The sequence below is a fragment of the Diadema setosum genome, chromosome 18 (genome assembly GCF_964275005.1).
Source record: "Diadema setosum chromosome 18, eeDiaSeto1, whole genome shotgun sequence".
Classification (NCBI taxonomy): Eukaryota; Metazoa; Echinodermata; class Echinoidea; order Diadematoida; family Diadematidae; genus Diadema; species Diadema setosum.
Genome location: NC_092702.1, coordinates 32043936 through 32059294, shown reverse-complemented (window position 1 = coordinate 32059294; position 15359 = coordinate 32043936). Strand labels below are relative to the sequence as shown.

Genomic DNA, 15359 nt, shown 5'->3' with positions numbered 1-15359 from the left:
CAAATTTTGAAGAGCTCTGCAAGTTTGACATAAAGACAAGCAGATCAAAACAAGTAAATCTTGTCGAGGCATACGTATGGTAGACACTGCATGGATCACAAAAAAATCATGATTCTACCAGCCAAAAATTAATATACATATGGCAGCCATCTCATAAACCATTCTTAATGTTGCATTTATAACCAAGTTTGTCTTTCTTCAATCCCTATATGCACTAAGATAACGGAAAACATAAGAAGCATGAAAAAACAGACATGAAACAAAATAAAATGTACAAAGAGTTGCATTTGATTTGGTAGAAGTTTGTCATGTTTGGATGCTAACCAGGACACGAAAGCAAGCTTTTTGAAGCTCTAACAAGCAAAAGTCTGACCTTTTTTTTTGTGAAAGCAAGCTTCTCACACAGCAAGACCACATTCCATGCCACATTGTAGTTTCAGATTTACATGTACAGGGACATACTCGGTATCCATGCTTTAACATGCAGACTGACATACTTGTTTACAATCAGACATATGACTTCTCCAGACTTCACTCATATATTGATTGAGAAGGGATGCGAGATGTGATTGCACCAACCTGAATATCAAAAAAAAAAAAAGAATAAAAATAAAAATAAACACATTTAGAACAATATTTTTTGTTCCTCCTTGGCAGCAAAATGGTATTTGAAAATATGTGGTAAACACGGAAACAAGCGATGTCCATAATGGTACAAAAGTATGGAAGTCTTATGTTCAATTTAGAGCATTAATAGGGCAGCCATAATACCAATCTTGTCTCTCACCTTTCCCTGGAATCTATTGATTATATTTACATACATGAGGCTTAATCCTTAGATAAAACAATATTATGGTCACGGAATAAAACTGTAAACTTTAAATATTATTCCTTTAACAATAAAGATACAAGTTACAGTGCACTCCAGTTATAACGAACACTGTTATAACGAAATTCCGGTTACAACAAAGTAAAAATTCAGGCCGCAACATCATCTGCTCCATGTATTTTTATTGTTTATTTGTTCGGTTATAACGAAATTTCAATATAACGAAAGGAAACTGCGGTCCTGAGGACTTCGTTATAAAGGGAGTTCACTGTACTTTTGCCAGAAGATGAAGATCATAACAAACGATTTGCATATCCTACAGAAAATAAGAGCTGCCACTGTTAGTACAATACTGTATAATTAAGATCACCACTTCAAAACGAGTGACAAAATGAAGTGGGTTATCAAACAAATGTAAGACCAAATACTACTACGCAGCTTAACATGGATAAATAAGTACGACTACATGAGTTACTGTTGTTTTTTTATGCACACATTATATCTTCATGACAAGACGGGAAGTAAAAGAGTGCTGTACAGCGTTAGTCTGTACCTGCAGACATAATGTGGTAAAGGGAGAAAAATAGCAAAGCATTAATCACCTTGTGCTATTACCTCACCTTTTCCTTTTTACAAGAAAGCAGAAGCTTTAGCAGTTAGTATGACGCTTGTGATAATTATTCCACTTCCCATTGCAAAGCGATAACAAAGGCAGTAGGCCGATACCTAGCGGCTAACTGAGTAAATATTGTGGTTACTGCCATGAAATATGACAGGCTCATTCTCTGATGCATATCATGATCACATCTGTTTCAATGTACAACTTTTCTGGTATGATACAAATATATAATACCCATTGAATGTATAGAAGTCATAAAAGGAACAGGAAGAACGAATCTCCTAGGACCTCACTGATCCTCAGGCACTTCATAAGGATTTTCATCATAGTAATACTTATTAGCATTTGCCTCAGCATATTCCGACTCCTCCGGTACTGTTGACGAGGGATAGGAGCTGGCCAGATAGGATGTAGCATCTCCGGGTAGAGGACTTGGTTGTGCAGAATCGAGGCTGAGGGTGTCATACGCATCTTCAAGCGCCACACCTGCAGCTCCATTGTTACTTGGTGCAGAAGTTGATGCATGGCCCCTGTCGAGGTGATCATAAATCATGTCACTTCCCTCCATGGGGTGCCCCTTCCCTCCAACGGACACGCCCTGCTTGGTACTGGATGGGGGAAGGCGAGGGGTGGGCACCACATCATTAACCTTCCCGCGGGCTAAATGATCATATATGTGATCACTGTCATCAGTTTCGGCGTGGACTTGAAACCCGTCGCCACCCGACGTCCCAATAACAGATCCTGGTGGCTGCTCGAGACAGGAATAGACGCCGGGGTCATCACCACCACCACTTTTGTCTGTTGATGAGGGGGCAGCATCATTTAGTACATTCTCACCTTTGCGTCCTGATTTATCGACATTGGCGTAGGTTGCACTGGGTGTACGTGGATTGGGCTTTGGCTTTGGTGCCAGATTCTTGCTTTTAGCACTTTTGTCTCTTCTTGACACCTGTGGCCACTGTTTTGGGGGTGGATCACTGGCAATATCATAGTGCATTTCAGGTTCAAAATCGGTTTTCTGTGCTCTCTGAGCTTTGGGTGAGGGTAGCTTTGACCTATCGAGTGCCTCGTCAGACACCGCAGAATAAAATTGGTCCGGAGGATTGTGCCTGGTGGAAACGCCACTGGTAATGTCATCTACGGACTGTGCCCCTCGGGAAGTCAACTGAGGATGGTTAGCAGATTTTGGGGGATTGTTTCGGGCTCCTGCAGAATTTGTCCTACCTCGGGGTAAGGGGGCGGGCAAGACCTTTATACCTGCACTTGGTCTAGATGGCTTGGATGGAACAGGTTTTTGACTGGTCTCACTCACTGGACTCAAGTTGGCATTGAATGTTGGGGGTGCTTGTGGAGCTGACGTTGGGGTAGCCCCACCAGTCCTCCCCGTCATAGCTGAAACATACGACTGGATGGCACTAAATACCTGGTTCCCATCCTCAACGATGAACCGAATCAGACCCTCACCGGATAAGCAACGCCTGCCAACCTCCATCGAGAAGGAGTTCTTTTCCCGCCCATACCTCCTGAGGTATCTGTAGGGCCAGGAGAAAAGAATCTTTGCCGTGTTGATGTCAATCAAAGAGATTTTCATGGAGTCCAGCTGCAGAGTGTAGGTTCCGTGAAGGTTGAGGGAATCTGTGAAGGCGTTTGATCGAATGCTCACTGGAAATGTCTTATCTATGGGATGAGACATACGAAAATGATGAAAAGAGGTTAGTCTACCATATTCTTAGTGTAAATTAATACTAATAAGTTCCTAGTTGTGATTAACCCATTCTTACTGTTAGACGTGGTCCTCTTTATTTTCATCCATATCAATAGAAAAGAGTTTAGAAAAAAAAAAACCTCTCTTTGGCTATCAAGGAAAGGACACATACAAAATCTCTTTTAAGATATTTACTGAATATGATTCTCAAGATGATAGCCAACAAAATGTCCTTACTATCTTGATTGAGTCCGACAGAAAAAAAGAAATATAAGCTACATAACTGTATCAACAATACAATGAGGGGCACAGTCATATTGAAAACTGTGTTTTGATGGGGGTATGCCGAATTGAACTGACACTGAAGAGGCTCCATTAAAAATTGTCATCATGTACTTGAATTTTCACAGATTTATTTTATTTCTTAAAGTGATAATAAATCTCTTGTAAAAAATTACTCCCAATAGACAACACTGACAAGTCATGAACGTGAAAGAAAAATAATAATTGGACTGCTCATGCATCTGTAAAATACAAGCTATATCAACACTTCTGGTCACTTTCAACTGTACATTGCACTATAAATAAGACGCCATGAAATCACAATAAATCAAGCAACAATGGGATCTAATCAAGATTTAATGCACATGCATGTATCTTTAAAGGGAAATGCCAGTCTATGATTATGTTGACCTAACTATTAAGAAGGAGTAAAATTCCTCAAACAGAAGAAAAGTTAAATCAAACAAAAACTAAAAAAAGTCATGGAATTTCAAAATTTTACATGTCATTTCACATAAGAATGATGTTGGTCAAAACCACATACGTGTATGTAACCATGCGTCCAGAAAAAAAAAATGGAGAAAAGTGGGAACTTATCTATTTGTACACTGAAAATTTATCTATTCATCTATTTGTAAACTTAATCAGTATTCTTTGCCCAGGGCAGCCCCATAAAGTGGTTTATACACTGTTATTCTTGAGGGCCCTGCAACAAAATAAACAAAGTCACGCCTAATTCAAAATAAACTGAGTCATACACAGTAACTGGAAAATGATATTGAAATCAGGAAGTCAGCATTCTGCACAATAGTGAAAACATATTCTACACTTCAGTCAAACCTCTACAATTCCGCCTGTTGAATATCCCTCTTTTAGAAGTGTAGAGGTGCATCTTTAGAGACAGCATCATCTAGTCTATAGACAGGGCTGCACACTAACCCATTTCTTTTTCTACTGGATGATCTGTCTGTCGGATGAGTAGGTATCCAGTTTTTCCATTTTTACTTGTCCAATAGTGACTTTTACTGGTCCTGGACCATTGGAGCAGTGCCAGTGTGCAGCGCTGCTTTAGAGCAATTCAACTGCAGCTTCAAATCAACTGGGATGCTTTAACTTTCAATCTCAATCACTGCCATTTTTTATACAATATATTGCCCTTCCTAATTTTACACTTCATGATGAATTTCATTTCAAACTGACCTCAAGAATTCACCTGTAACTTTCTCTGGACAAGTGAAATATTTCCCACTTAATTTCTATCCATAGCACAGATTAAAGTTATGGTTCGGACAATACCTACATGTAGTAAGGGTTGTGATTTGAAAATCACACTTAACCAAGGACAGCTTTAACCTTGACCTTTAACCTAATGTACCATCACTAGCATGTTCATCAATACATTGTTATTTTCTACCTTTTGCTACTCTACCCACAACAATTTCATTACCACTAGACATTCCTAGGACTGGAATTATATACCGGTACTGTAAACCCAGAAATATTCTAATGCACTTCAATTTCATGAGAGCGAGGAATCACAAAATTAAAATGCATGAGAAAGTTCTTGTCTACATTACATGTATTGAATGTCAGTAGCACTTTGCAAAAAAAATTTCACGCCACATAAAAAGCGGTAGGCTTCAATTTGCAAAAAATTTTATGCCGCGAATATATCTTGCTTTACAGTAGTTAATGGTAAAGCTAAGAGTGCAGTGACACTCCATCATTTCCTGTGAATAATTACCATGCTCATTTATTTCTCCCAGCTTCCTATTACCAGGGAGGTGCTAGAGAAGGAGAGGCAACTAAAGCTCTCCTTTGAAGTCATGCGCGGCACCGCCGAGAAGTTATGCGTTCAACTACAGGTGTTACCCATGTGCTTTGACAAAAGAGAGCGTCAATAATCGGGACTAGCGCTCTCACATCTAGAAATATTTGCTCCTACTGCAATTCGCTCTCTCTTTCAATGTGATGGCAACAATGAATTTGTGTACCTTGAATTGGAGCAGCGAATCAAAATGCAGTGTAAAACTCACAATTTTAACAGCAAATAGTTCAAAAACACGCTGGAACACGCTTTAACGGAGTATTCTATATGAAAGATCAAAATATCCCTTATTAACAGATAGAAAATTAACATGCGGAAATGTGCGCATTATAGAAAAAATTAGGTTTTTAAGAGGGCCTGATTTTCATTTCCTTTCTATTTGCGAATTACGAAGAAACTAGAAATACATGTTATTAATATTGAATTCTTCCCTAAACTATTCTAAATCGATTCGAGTATTTCATTTAAAATTTTGTGGTGAAATAAAGCTTGTAATTCAACGAAAGCTGAAATGCGTTTTTCGTCTCCGAACTTCGTCTTGCAACTAGAGCGGTGCCGAGCATGACTTCAAAGCGTAGTGGAATGCTAGACATCCCATTGTAACGCCTTGAACCCAAACATGTGTTTGCATGAATTACGAAGATTTGCCACTCCATCTCTGTAACACCTCCCTGCTATTACAGTACACTACCACTGAATAATTCTCACCATACATTGTATCTCAAATAGTTGACATGCAAGAGTACTTCTGACTGTTGGCCTTAAAGGACTTTCCCTAAAAGCTAATCAGCTTCTTATTTTAATGTGTCACCATTAGCATACTTAGACCATATAAAAGAAAATCCATTGCAGTTTTCTTTGATTTCATTTTTATCTTGTAACAAGATATGGGACATGTAGGGGCCAAGTCCAAGATGACGTGCGTGTTATGTATTGGACATTTTAGAGGATTTTATGACTTGAATAATAGTGTAAGTGATTACGTTGACCATCATCACGGTGATTGATATCTATGAGAAGAATAATCATGTAAAAAATGGTGAAAATGACCTTGACAATAATATTTTAAAAGAGAAAATATGCGCTGTTATGTATGGGACCAGAAAAAAAAAGGAACATATTTTTTCAACCTGAAAATCCTCTGAAAGTACAACTGTATCTTACAATTCATGAAACAACTTGTAACTCGGTGTGATAAAAGTCACAACACTTCAGTTTATAAAGTATGTAAGTTTCTTGTCATAAGGGAAAAAGCTCTAATTACAGGCTCTCATTTAAGAAAGAATATGATGTACTACATAAGGACAGTTATGTACGGGACATTTTGTTCCGTATTTCTTTAGTGTGTGGAGAACCTTATTTCTGGGTATATGGTCTCATTCCCAAAGCAAAATCAGTTGCAGTTATTCAGATATAGGCCTTTATAAAAAAAAATGCAGATTTTCATAAGAACAAAATTCCAAGAATTTTACTTACATAATCATTTTTTAATCATAATTTACATGTTAATATCAATCCAATTTGGTGTATGCTCATTATCATGGATACTACTAAAAAACACAAAATAATCAGTGCCCATGCGTTGATGAAGGGCAATTTGTCAATTGCAGTCAGTTGCAAAGAAAAACAACTAGATGCAAGAAACATTAATTTGAATAAATATGCAGTACCCACTGCACGGAAGCTTAGTAGGCTAATGGATACATTTGACACCTTTCCATCGCTAAGGAGGTCCATTGGTTTGAGTCCAACTCGAGTATAAGTATAATGCGCATGATTGTTACGGATATTACTAGAATACTGAATAATTTGTGTTTATTTTATTGTACATGGATGAAGGGCAAATTGTCAATCAGTTGCAATAAAAAACAATTTGACACAAGAATCACTAATTTGAAGTAACATCTTCATTATCATCACAATGTGTTGCAGCTATTTCAGTTAGAGCTCTGCAATATCTGGTGAACAGTACGCAATATACAGTGTAATTAAAAGTGTCTATGTAGGTTTTTTTTTTTTTTTTCATTTAAGAGAATGTAACCTGAATATATTTAGAAGGAAGAATGTGGAGACAGATGGACAACCTGAAAGTAACACCTTCAGAAACTGTTCAGGGCTGAGGCATTGAAAAAGTATGAAGTGTTATTATGCTTTTTAAGATATCAAAACTGAACAGAAAAAATATCTGATATCATACTCACTATCGTACGAATCATACAGAAGGTTGTCCTGTAATTCATTCTCTCCATCTATAGATGGATGTCCAAAGTTCTCAAAGCTTGGCGGACCTCCTCCTCCTCCTCCTGCACCTCCTCCTCCGCCACTTCCACTAACACAAACTCCTCCTCCTCCCCCTCCGCATCCGGCACCAGAGTCTCCAAACAAGTGGTCCTTCCTCAGTCCCGCAGCGTCATGGAGCCTGATCAGCCACTTGTTCAAATCCTCCGACGTCTCCGCTGCAAGGAAGTGCTGCTTCTCCTCGACGCACACAATTTCAAAGGCGTGGTCGCGGTTCTTGTACTGAGCCTGCATCGCCTCGATGCGGCAGGTGTTGCTGACCTTGATGCACTGGGCCTTCTTGTCCTTGTCAATCAGGGTGAGGGTGGCAGGTTGGAACTGAGTGGCCATGGACAGGGAGGCACTATTCTTCACCCACTTCTTCATGCCCATGGCTTGCTGCATTTGATCATAAAGCACACATACAAAATGTACCTTGTGATAACTTCATGACTTCATGGACATAATGGATGGATAATTAATTGTTGTGTCATCAACCCTTTTGCTCTGCATGCAATTGGGACAATTCCAAGGTGCTACATGTACAAACAGTAAGCACTTGCCTGATTGCACAGGGCTTGAAGTGAAAATCAAAGTTGGGCAAGTATTTTGTAACAACGAGAATAAAAAAATGATTGCCTGAATTGGGCAAGCAAAAAGTTTTGAAGCCACCTTTTATTTTTCCACTTTTCCCCCTTCATAACCACAAAGTCAACCAAACAGAAGCCCAACGATAATGACTGTTTAGTGATGCAACACACTTTAATTTCATTTCAGCAACTTTCCAACACTTATGTAAAGCCCCAATGCAATGCAACACCAACACTCAAGGAAACAAAGTTTGTTATTCCAATCTGTTTACGCTTGTGAATCAATGTGAGCTGTTTCGTCCAAATGATTACAAGTGTTTTGTCAAGCCCTTGACTTACAAGTGATTTTTTATATCATTTTCTGATATTTTCTGGACTTTCTTTCCGGGAAGTAAACTTCATGTTCTGGCAAGTGTTCTACATCAATTTGAAAATCTGCTCACCCAACTGGGCAGGTGGTAAAAAAAAAAAAAAGAAGTTAGGTAGCACCCTGCAATTCATCCCTTTCTAAAGAGTCCACAAAAGAAGACATGCTCACATACAGCAGTGTCTCAACATGATTTTGTAGTTCAGCATCATGTATGGTTTTTCTAATGATGACACTCAAGAATGAACACTGAACTCTGTGGCTAGGACGGTTAATTGCGCTAGACTTTATAAGCATATAAAATCCAGTCTTGCAGCAATTAGACTGGCTTGTGATTGAGCAGCCAATCGACTTCAAGACTGTAACCCTCTGGTGTTCATGTGCTTGCAAGAAGCAGGCCCTGCTTATTCATAATGTTCAGCAAATAACAAAATATCCTACAGCAAAGGAACATTCACTCTTGGTTAATTCTTATTCTTTTCCTTCTTTTTTTTTAATAGCCCTCCACACATTATCCAGATCTTTTTTTATGGTGCAAGATCTTTCCAATTGCCAGCTGCATAGTTATGGAATACATTGTAAATTACTGAAGAATCTCAAACAGGTTGACAGGCGCTGTATTAAGATTTTTTAAAATCTTTTGAAAATGTATTTCCTTAATCACTGGATTAGACTTAAATGATGTTTTGTCACTTTCAATCTCACCTTGTCTTTTCTCGCCCTTATGTCTATTTTTCCTTTCTTTCCATATCTGCGCTCTTTCAATCTGCATACAAACTTAAAGGCATAATTTACCATTTGCAGATGAAATGAAAACCCAGCATTATAGTGCTTCAAAATAGTTCTAAAATGTGAGTTAGGGATAGAAACAACCAGTGTAAAAATTTGAACCAGTATAATCGATGTGAAGTATTGTTTATACAAAACGTGAACAATAGTTATAATAAAAATGTTTTCAGACTAAACCCTCTACAGTTACGGTTTATTGAGCAAAATACAGATATCTCCTTATATTTCAGGCTTTATCGCGAAAATGTTATATGATAAAATGTTTTGTGGCACAACAGACCTACAACTTTGTACACATAGTATATGCATTTAATGTCATATCTTGAAAACTTTTGAAATTACTGTTCCCAAAAGTAAACTGGACCTTTAAGCTTTGAACATTGTGTATATGCACTATCTAAAAGTATGGTAGTTTGTTTTATCATTATTACCTCCGCCAAGGGGGGAGTTTATGTTTTCGTTACCGTTGGTTTGTTAGTTAGTTAGTTAGTTAGTTTGTCCGTGTGCAAAATAACTCAAAAAGTAGTTAACAGATTGGGATGAAACTTGCAGGAAAGGTTTAGAATGACACAAGTAACAAACGATTAACTTTTGGTAGTGATCCGAGAATTTTGGGGGAATTTCTGAAGGATTTTTGATATTTTGGCAGGTAGGGTCAATGAACTTGGGGAGTTCAGGCTGCGCGTATTTGAGATCTGCGTGCGCGCACTAAAGTGCGTGCTCTAGTTTCTGCTGGGGCGAGGCGCGCCGTGCAGCTGAGGGTTTATGACGTAACAAAGGCTTCTCTATCGGGAAATCGGGCGACTTTCAGCAACGATGCTGTGTGTACGTGTGATATCTCTATGGAAGAACAAGATCAGTGGTGGAAATGAGCTGCATGCTTGGCGTAGGACTGCGCTCTAAGAGTGCTTTTCTAGTTGTTATTGTTGTCATTATCATGGCCTATAAATGGGAGCTGCCCTGTGGAAAGTGTGGAGATTCAGAATCTCATACCCCCCAAAATGAATAAACTTCAAAAGAAAGAGAAAAATATTCCCTGCAGAACGATACAAAAATGACAAAAATTGGATAAGGAAGAGATGACATTTTGAATTTTCACATTTTTTTTCAGAAAACATTTCTTGACCAGTCCTTATGAATATTCAAATGAGCAGATTTTGATGTCACATCCTCACAATTTTTCATATATTCTATTTATATATATGAAATTTGGAAAATTTTTATTTTTAGCTAATACGAATATGCTGCAAAAGCATGTTCTCATACCAATATACATCAGAGTTAACATATTGCTCTTTTTCATTTTGGGTGGTTTTTAAGGCAAGTTTTATACTGACAGAGCTGAAACATGAGAGTTTTGTCATATGTGTATATTTGAGAGCATGACATTGTCAACTTGCTCATTTGAATATTCATAAGGACTGGTCAAGAAATGTTTGCCGAAAAAACATGAAATTTCTCAATGTCATATCTTCCTTTTTTCTTTCTGATTTTTGTCATTTTTGTATCAGGAATATCTGGAATATTTTTCTCTTTCTTTTGAAGTTTATTTATTTTTTGGGTGGATTTCTTCTCTAAGTATACATGAAGCTAGACAAAATGGTTGACTGGGGGGTCGTGCTTTCCAGTCCATGACATTTATGAGCAGAGTATGACATTAAGGATATAAAAATATTACGATCTTGTGCAAAGTACCATGTGCCTGGTACACAAACAAGTACACAGCCCGATTTTTTACCCATTCTCTATCTGATTAGCTATGATCCAAAACAAACATGACTTTGTCCTGTGTGATTTATGCTATTCACAAATTCTACAGAGCAGAAACTTGCACCTGACTCACTAGACCAATTATGTTAAATTTTGAAAAGTACCATATTGATAAGCAGGTCTACATGAATATTTCACATCTTCTCAGAGAGTTTGGCCAGGTACTGAAAACACTAACAGAGTTTAAAGGACAAGTCCACCTTCATATACATAAGGATTGAGAGAATGCAGCAATATTAGTAGAACACATCAGTGAAAGTTTGAGGAAAATTGGACAATCCGTTCAAAAGTTACGAATATATTAAGTATCTGCGCAGTCACTGCTGGAAGAGAAGACTACTACAGTGTATGATGTCACGTGCGTACAACTATATAAGGAAAATAAAAAGAGAATTTCACAAAACTTTACTTTTTGAATAAAGTGCACATATCTTCGACTTGCTACTGACGTATGTTAAGGGTAATATTATTCCCCCTGCCTTCTGAAAGAGAGAAGTCGAGTGTTCTTTTGTTATGCGAGAAAAATGGAAATATGTTGAATTTTCTTTATTCTTTCTTTATATCGTTGTACTCATGTGACATCACAAGCTATGCAACAGGCAACAACTTTTAGGATATCTTTGTTTTACCTTATTTTTGGATATCTCAATCATTTCAAAACCGATTTTCATCAAATAAAAATTCAATTCCCCTTAGAATTGCATGCTCATTAACATTTCAACATAATAACCTGTACCCATTATGGTGATAGGGCTTTTTCTGTTATTTCTCCATTTCTTTTGAACAAACGACCTACTCGAAATGCTGAAAATGTTAATAACTGTAAATCATTGCAGAAAACTGATCTACATACTAAGTCCTAATTTTCATGATTTTTGTTATATTTATGTACACGTAATGATGCATTTTGATTCAATATTTTTTCCGTATTAATGCACTAAGAAACATCTGTTTTATGCACTAGATAAGTGTTATTTTTCATTATTATTATCATTATTTTCATTATTATTACTATTATTATTATCATTTCATAGAGTGGTTTCTAAATATCTCGCAAAACGTTCAAAGCTAAATCCTCATTTCAACAAATACTATATAGTCCTTTTAAAGGGACTGTACAGTTCTGGTTGAGGTAAGGATTTAGTTTAACGTTCTGCAAGATATTCAGAAACCACTCTATGAGATGTCAAAGAGCATGCAATTCTAACCTGGGTATCAAAAGTTCATTTGATGAAAATCGGTTTTGAAATGACTGAGATATCCAAAACAAATTGAAACAAAGAGATCCTAGTAATGATCCTGTCGCCTTTTATTATTATCACTTTTTTGGATATCTCAGCCATTTGAAAACCAATTTTCTTCAATAAACGTTGAATCCTTCTTAAAATTACATGTTCTTTCATGTATTTTATAAGAGGTTTTTCATTATCTCATTTTGGAATATTACAAACCTGAATCCCCACCTCAACCAGTACTGTACAGACTCTTTAACATACAAATTTTCTGAGAACACTTCCTCCGATAAGTAACAATGCACACTGCTATAAAAGGGTGTTAAGAAAACTCCATCCCATTACGTTAGTCAAATATGCGCCCATTTGTAAACATTATTCTTTTACATTATACATTTGTAATGCAACTACTCATGCAAAAAGTCCTTCATCAAGAATGATCAGTTTTTTTTTCTTTTAAATATATATACGTTGTAGATACAAACTACTGTACATCTTACAGCTGTAAAATACAATATCTGTGGCGCTATCATTGGGAATTCTCACCATTTAACAGGGAGCAATTACAAAAAATATTGAAGTAGATGTATATGAAGGCATTCATATAGAATCAATAAATCTGACAGTTGACATAATGATTACTTCTGGAGTAAATGTATTTTTTGTGAATATTGAAATTTTACTGGCATTTTTCAACTTTTACAATATACTACCTTTAGTCGCCAAACCTAGAGCAAAGATAATGATATTGAAACTAAAATTGAGAGATGGCTTGCGAGGAATAGGCCTACTGAAATATTTAGTAAATTCTACTTTTCAGATGGAGTGGCCATTTTGAAAAGCTAACTTAGCAAAAAAGAAAAAAGAAAAAAAAAGAAGTCATATTTGAAACAGATGGTGTTTCCACATGCAGTGATCATGTAAGGCCAGTACATCAATACCCTACCCCCCCCCCAAAAAAAAGAAACACAAACAAACAATGATAAAAGATACAAAATCATACATGATCATCAAAAATGTACAGAAGAAAAAAAAACAGATTCTATCATTGACATTTTTTTCACAAAAAATACAACATACCTGACAAACAGAAAGGCACACTACAATTTACTCTTGGATTTCAATCTGGTAATATTTTGGGACTTTTAACAAGTTTACACTCATCACATGCAATATATTTGGTCATATATATATATCTGCTTTACTGCACCAGCGACCCCAACCTGTACCAGGCTGTTACTGGTTACAGCGCCCCGTGCTGGGGTTAATATCTGCTATGAGTATAATTATATAGGCCTACAAAATTCTTGATTTGACTTAATTATCATCAAAGCAGCCCTCTATAATCTTGATAAGTTTTTACACATACAGTGTATTTGCACATGTATACAAAAATTGTGTCAAAGCTATACATTTCATAAAATTATATGTATACTATTATGCAGTATTCAACAGGTGTCAAACATACCTGAATATAATTGTTCAACACCTGCCTGGAACACCTGTTAATATCTGAAAGCCACATACCCATATACACATAAACAGTGAAATTCTGTTACTTTGCACCAGTTTATTTGAACAAGAGACAAATTAGTAACCTTTTTTTAAGCCGGGTGATAACATGAACACAAACTTACACAGCTGTTTTCGCCCCGTTTCCCTGAAAATAATTTAGTTCATGTGATGACATGGCCAGTATTATCATTTAATCTACTTGACAACAATACATTATCAGTGTGCAGTAATCAATCTATAAAACACGCAAATCATACAGACACCGGTTTATGACATGAACTGACGGCAATACTGACAGCTGTTTTCTTTTTGATTTTCCCCCAAATTTTGAAAAATACAGTCAAAGTTTTGAAGATCATAAGTGATCGCAGCCTACCTACAGTACACGCTACCTGGCTGGTTGGCAACATGGCCAACCCGGAAACGATTACCGACGTGTGTGTGTCTGTCTGTAAGGGCAGACACCACTTGACGAAACAGTGCCCGAAAAGTGGAAGGGTTTGGTGAACAGAAAGAAGTTTTCTTTATAAACAAAACAAAAACAAACTACGACAAATCATAACCTGGAGTAGCTTACCTTCTGATGTCTCCAAAGCGTCCCGCTGTGCATGATTTTTGTGAAGCCTAGCCCAGCTAGGCTTACTTAAAGTTCATAAACGTGCTATATCCAACTAGAACGAGGAAGAGGAAACTCCGATAATCACACTCCTACCACTGCATGCACGCGTGATCGCATATGGTGTTCCCACCGTCGGCAACGGCGCGAGGCATCGACAGTCACTGCACGGTGTTGAAATCAAGCTTGCGGCCACTTCAAGTTACCAAACAAAACGCAGCGACCCATCACCGCCGATTTGCTGTGTGTGTGTATGTCCTCGCTTATCTCAGGTGGGGTGGGGCCTGATAGTAATGGAGAAGTTCCGCAAAATCAATTATGGTGCGTTTTTTACATGAAAACTAAAACACGTATCGTATCGTATAACTGATCAAAAGTTTCACACCGCGCATACTAGCTAGTATGTGATGTTTTTCATTGGAAAGAAAACATATCGCAGAACATACGACGTCAAACATTTTTTCTGTCACCAAATATCACTAGTTTCGAAAGTTTTTTTTTTTTTTATTCTTTATACAGATATAACATTTTCTGGTATCATTATTGAATATTCGTTATGACAAATCTAACTGGTCTGGAATATAAGGTTGTCTTCATTTGATGTTACTGTTTTTAATAGATACTTTCACTTTGTTTATTCTCTTATTATGATGTCATTCAATTTAATAAAAAACGCACCTCTATAACCATTTGATTATGGTGGATGCAGAAATAATACAAAAACGCACCCGCGGTCTTTTTTTTTTTTTTTTTTTGGTAGGAAAATGGGTAAATGTGCTCAAAAGTTGAATTTTTAAAGTCCTAATTAATCTAAGTGAATCATCGTTGGACATACATAAGAAGGCTACGATATAATGTAACGTGAGATAAGTTGTGGTCCTAATAGATGAAGACAATTCCTCAAAGATTGTTTAGTTTTGTTTTTGTTTGTTGTTGT

General features: G+C 37.0%; 1 protein-coding gene across 1 annotated transcript; it reads right to left on the bottom strand.

The window, feature by feature from the left end:
* Positions 1-1017: 1017 nt before the first annotated feature.
* On the bottom strand, positions 1018-14524 carry LOC140241797 (uncharacterized). Its single transcript, XM_072321547.1, has 3 exons — positions 14384-14524; positions 7468-7942; positions 1018-3128 (listed from the first exon to the last, which is right to left on the bottom strand). The coding sequence occupies exons 1-3, from the start codon at positions 14414-14416 to the stop codon at positions 1738-1740; spliced, it is 1899 nt and encodes a 632-aa protein (XP_072177648.1). The 5' UTR covers positions 14417-14524; the 3' UTR covers positions 1018-1737.
* Between the last annotated feature and the right edge of the window lie 835 nt (positions 14525-15359).

Coding starts and splice junctions, on each gene's coding strand:
- LOC140241797 (XM_072321547.1), bottom strand. CDS start 14,416: ATGCACAGCGGGACGCTTTGGAGACATCAGAAG. Junction 7,943..14,383: donor CGCTTTGGAGACATCAGAAG/GTAAGCTACTCC, acceptor GATCAAATGCAG/CAAGCCATGGGCATGAAGAA. Junction 3,129..7,467: donor TCTGTATGATTCGTACGATA/GTGAGTATGATA, acceptor CTCATCCCATAG/ATAAGACATTTCCAGTGAGC.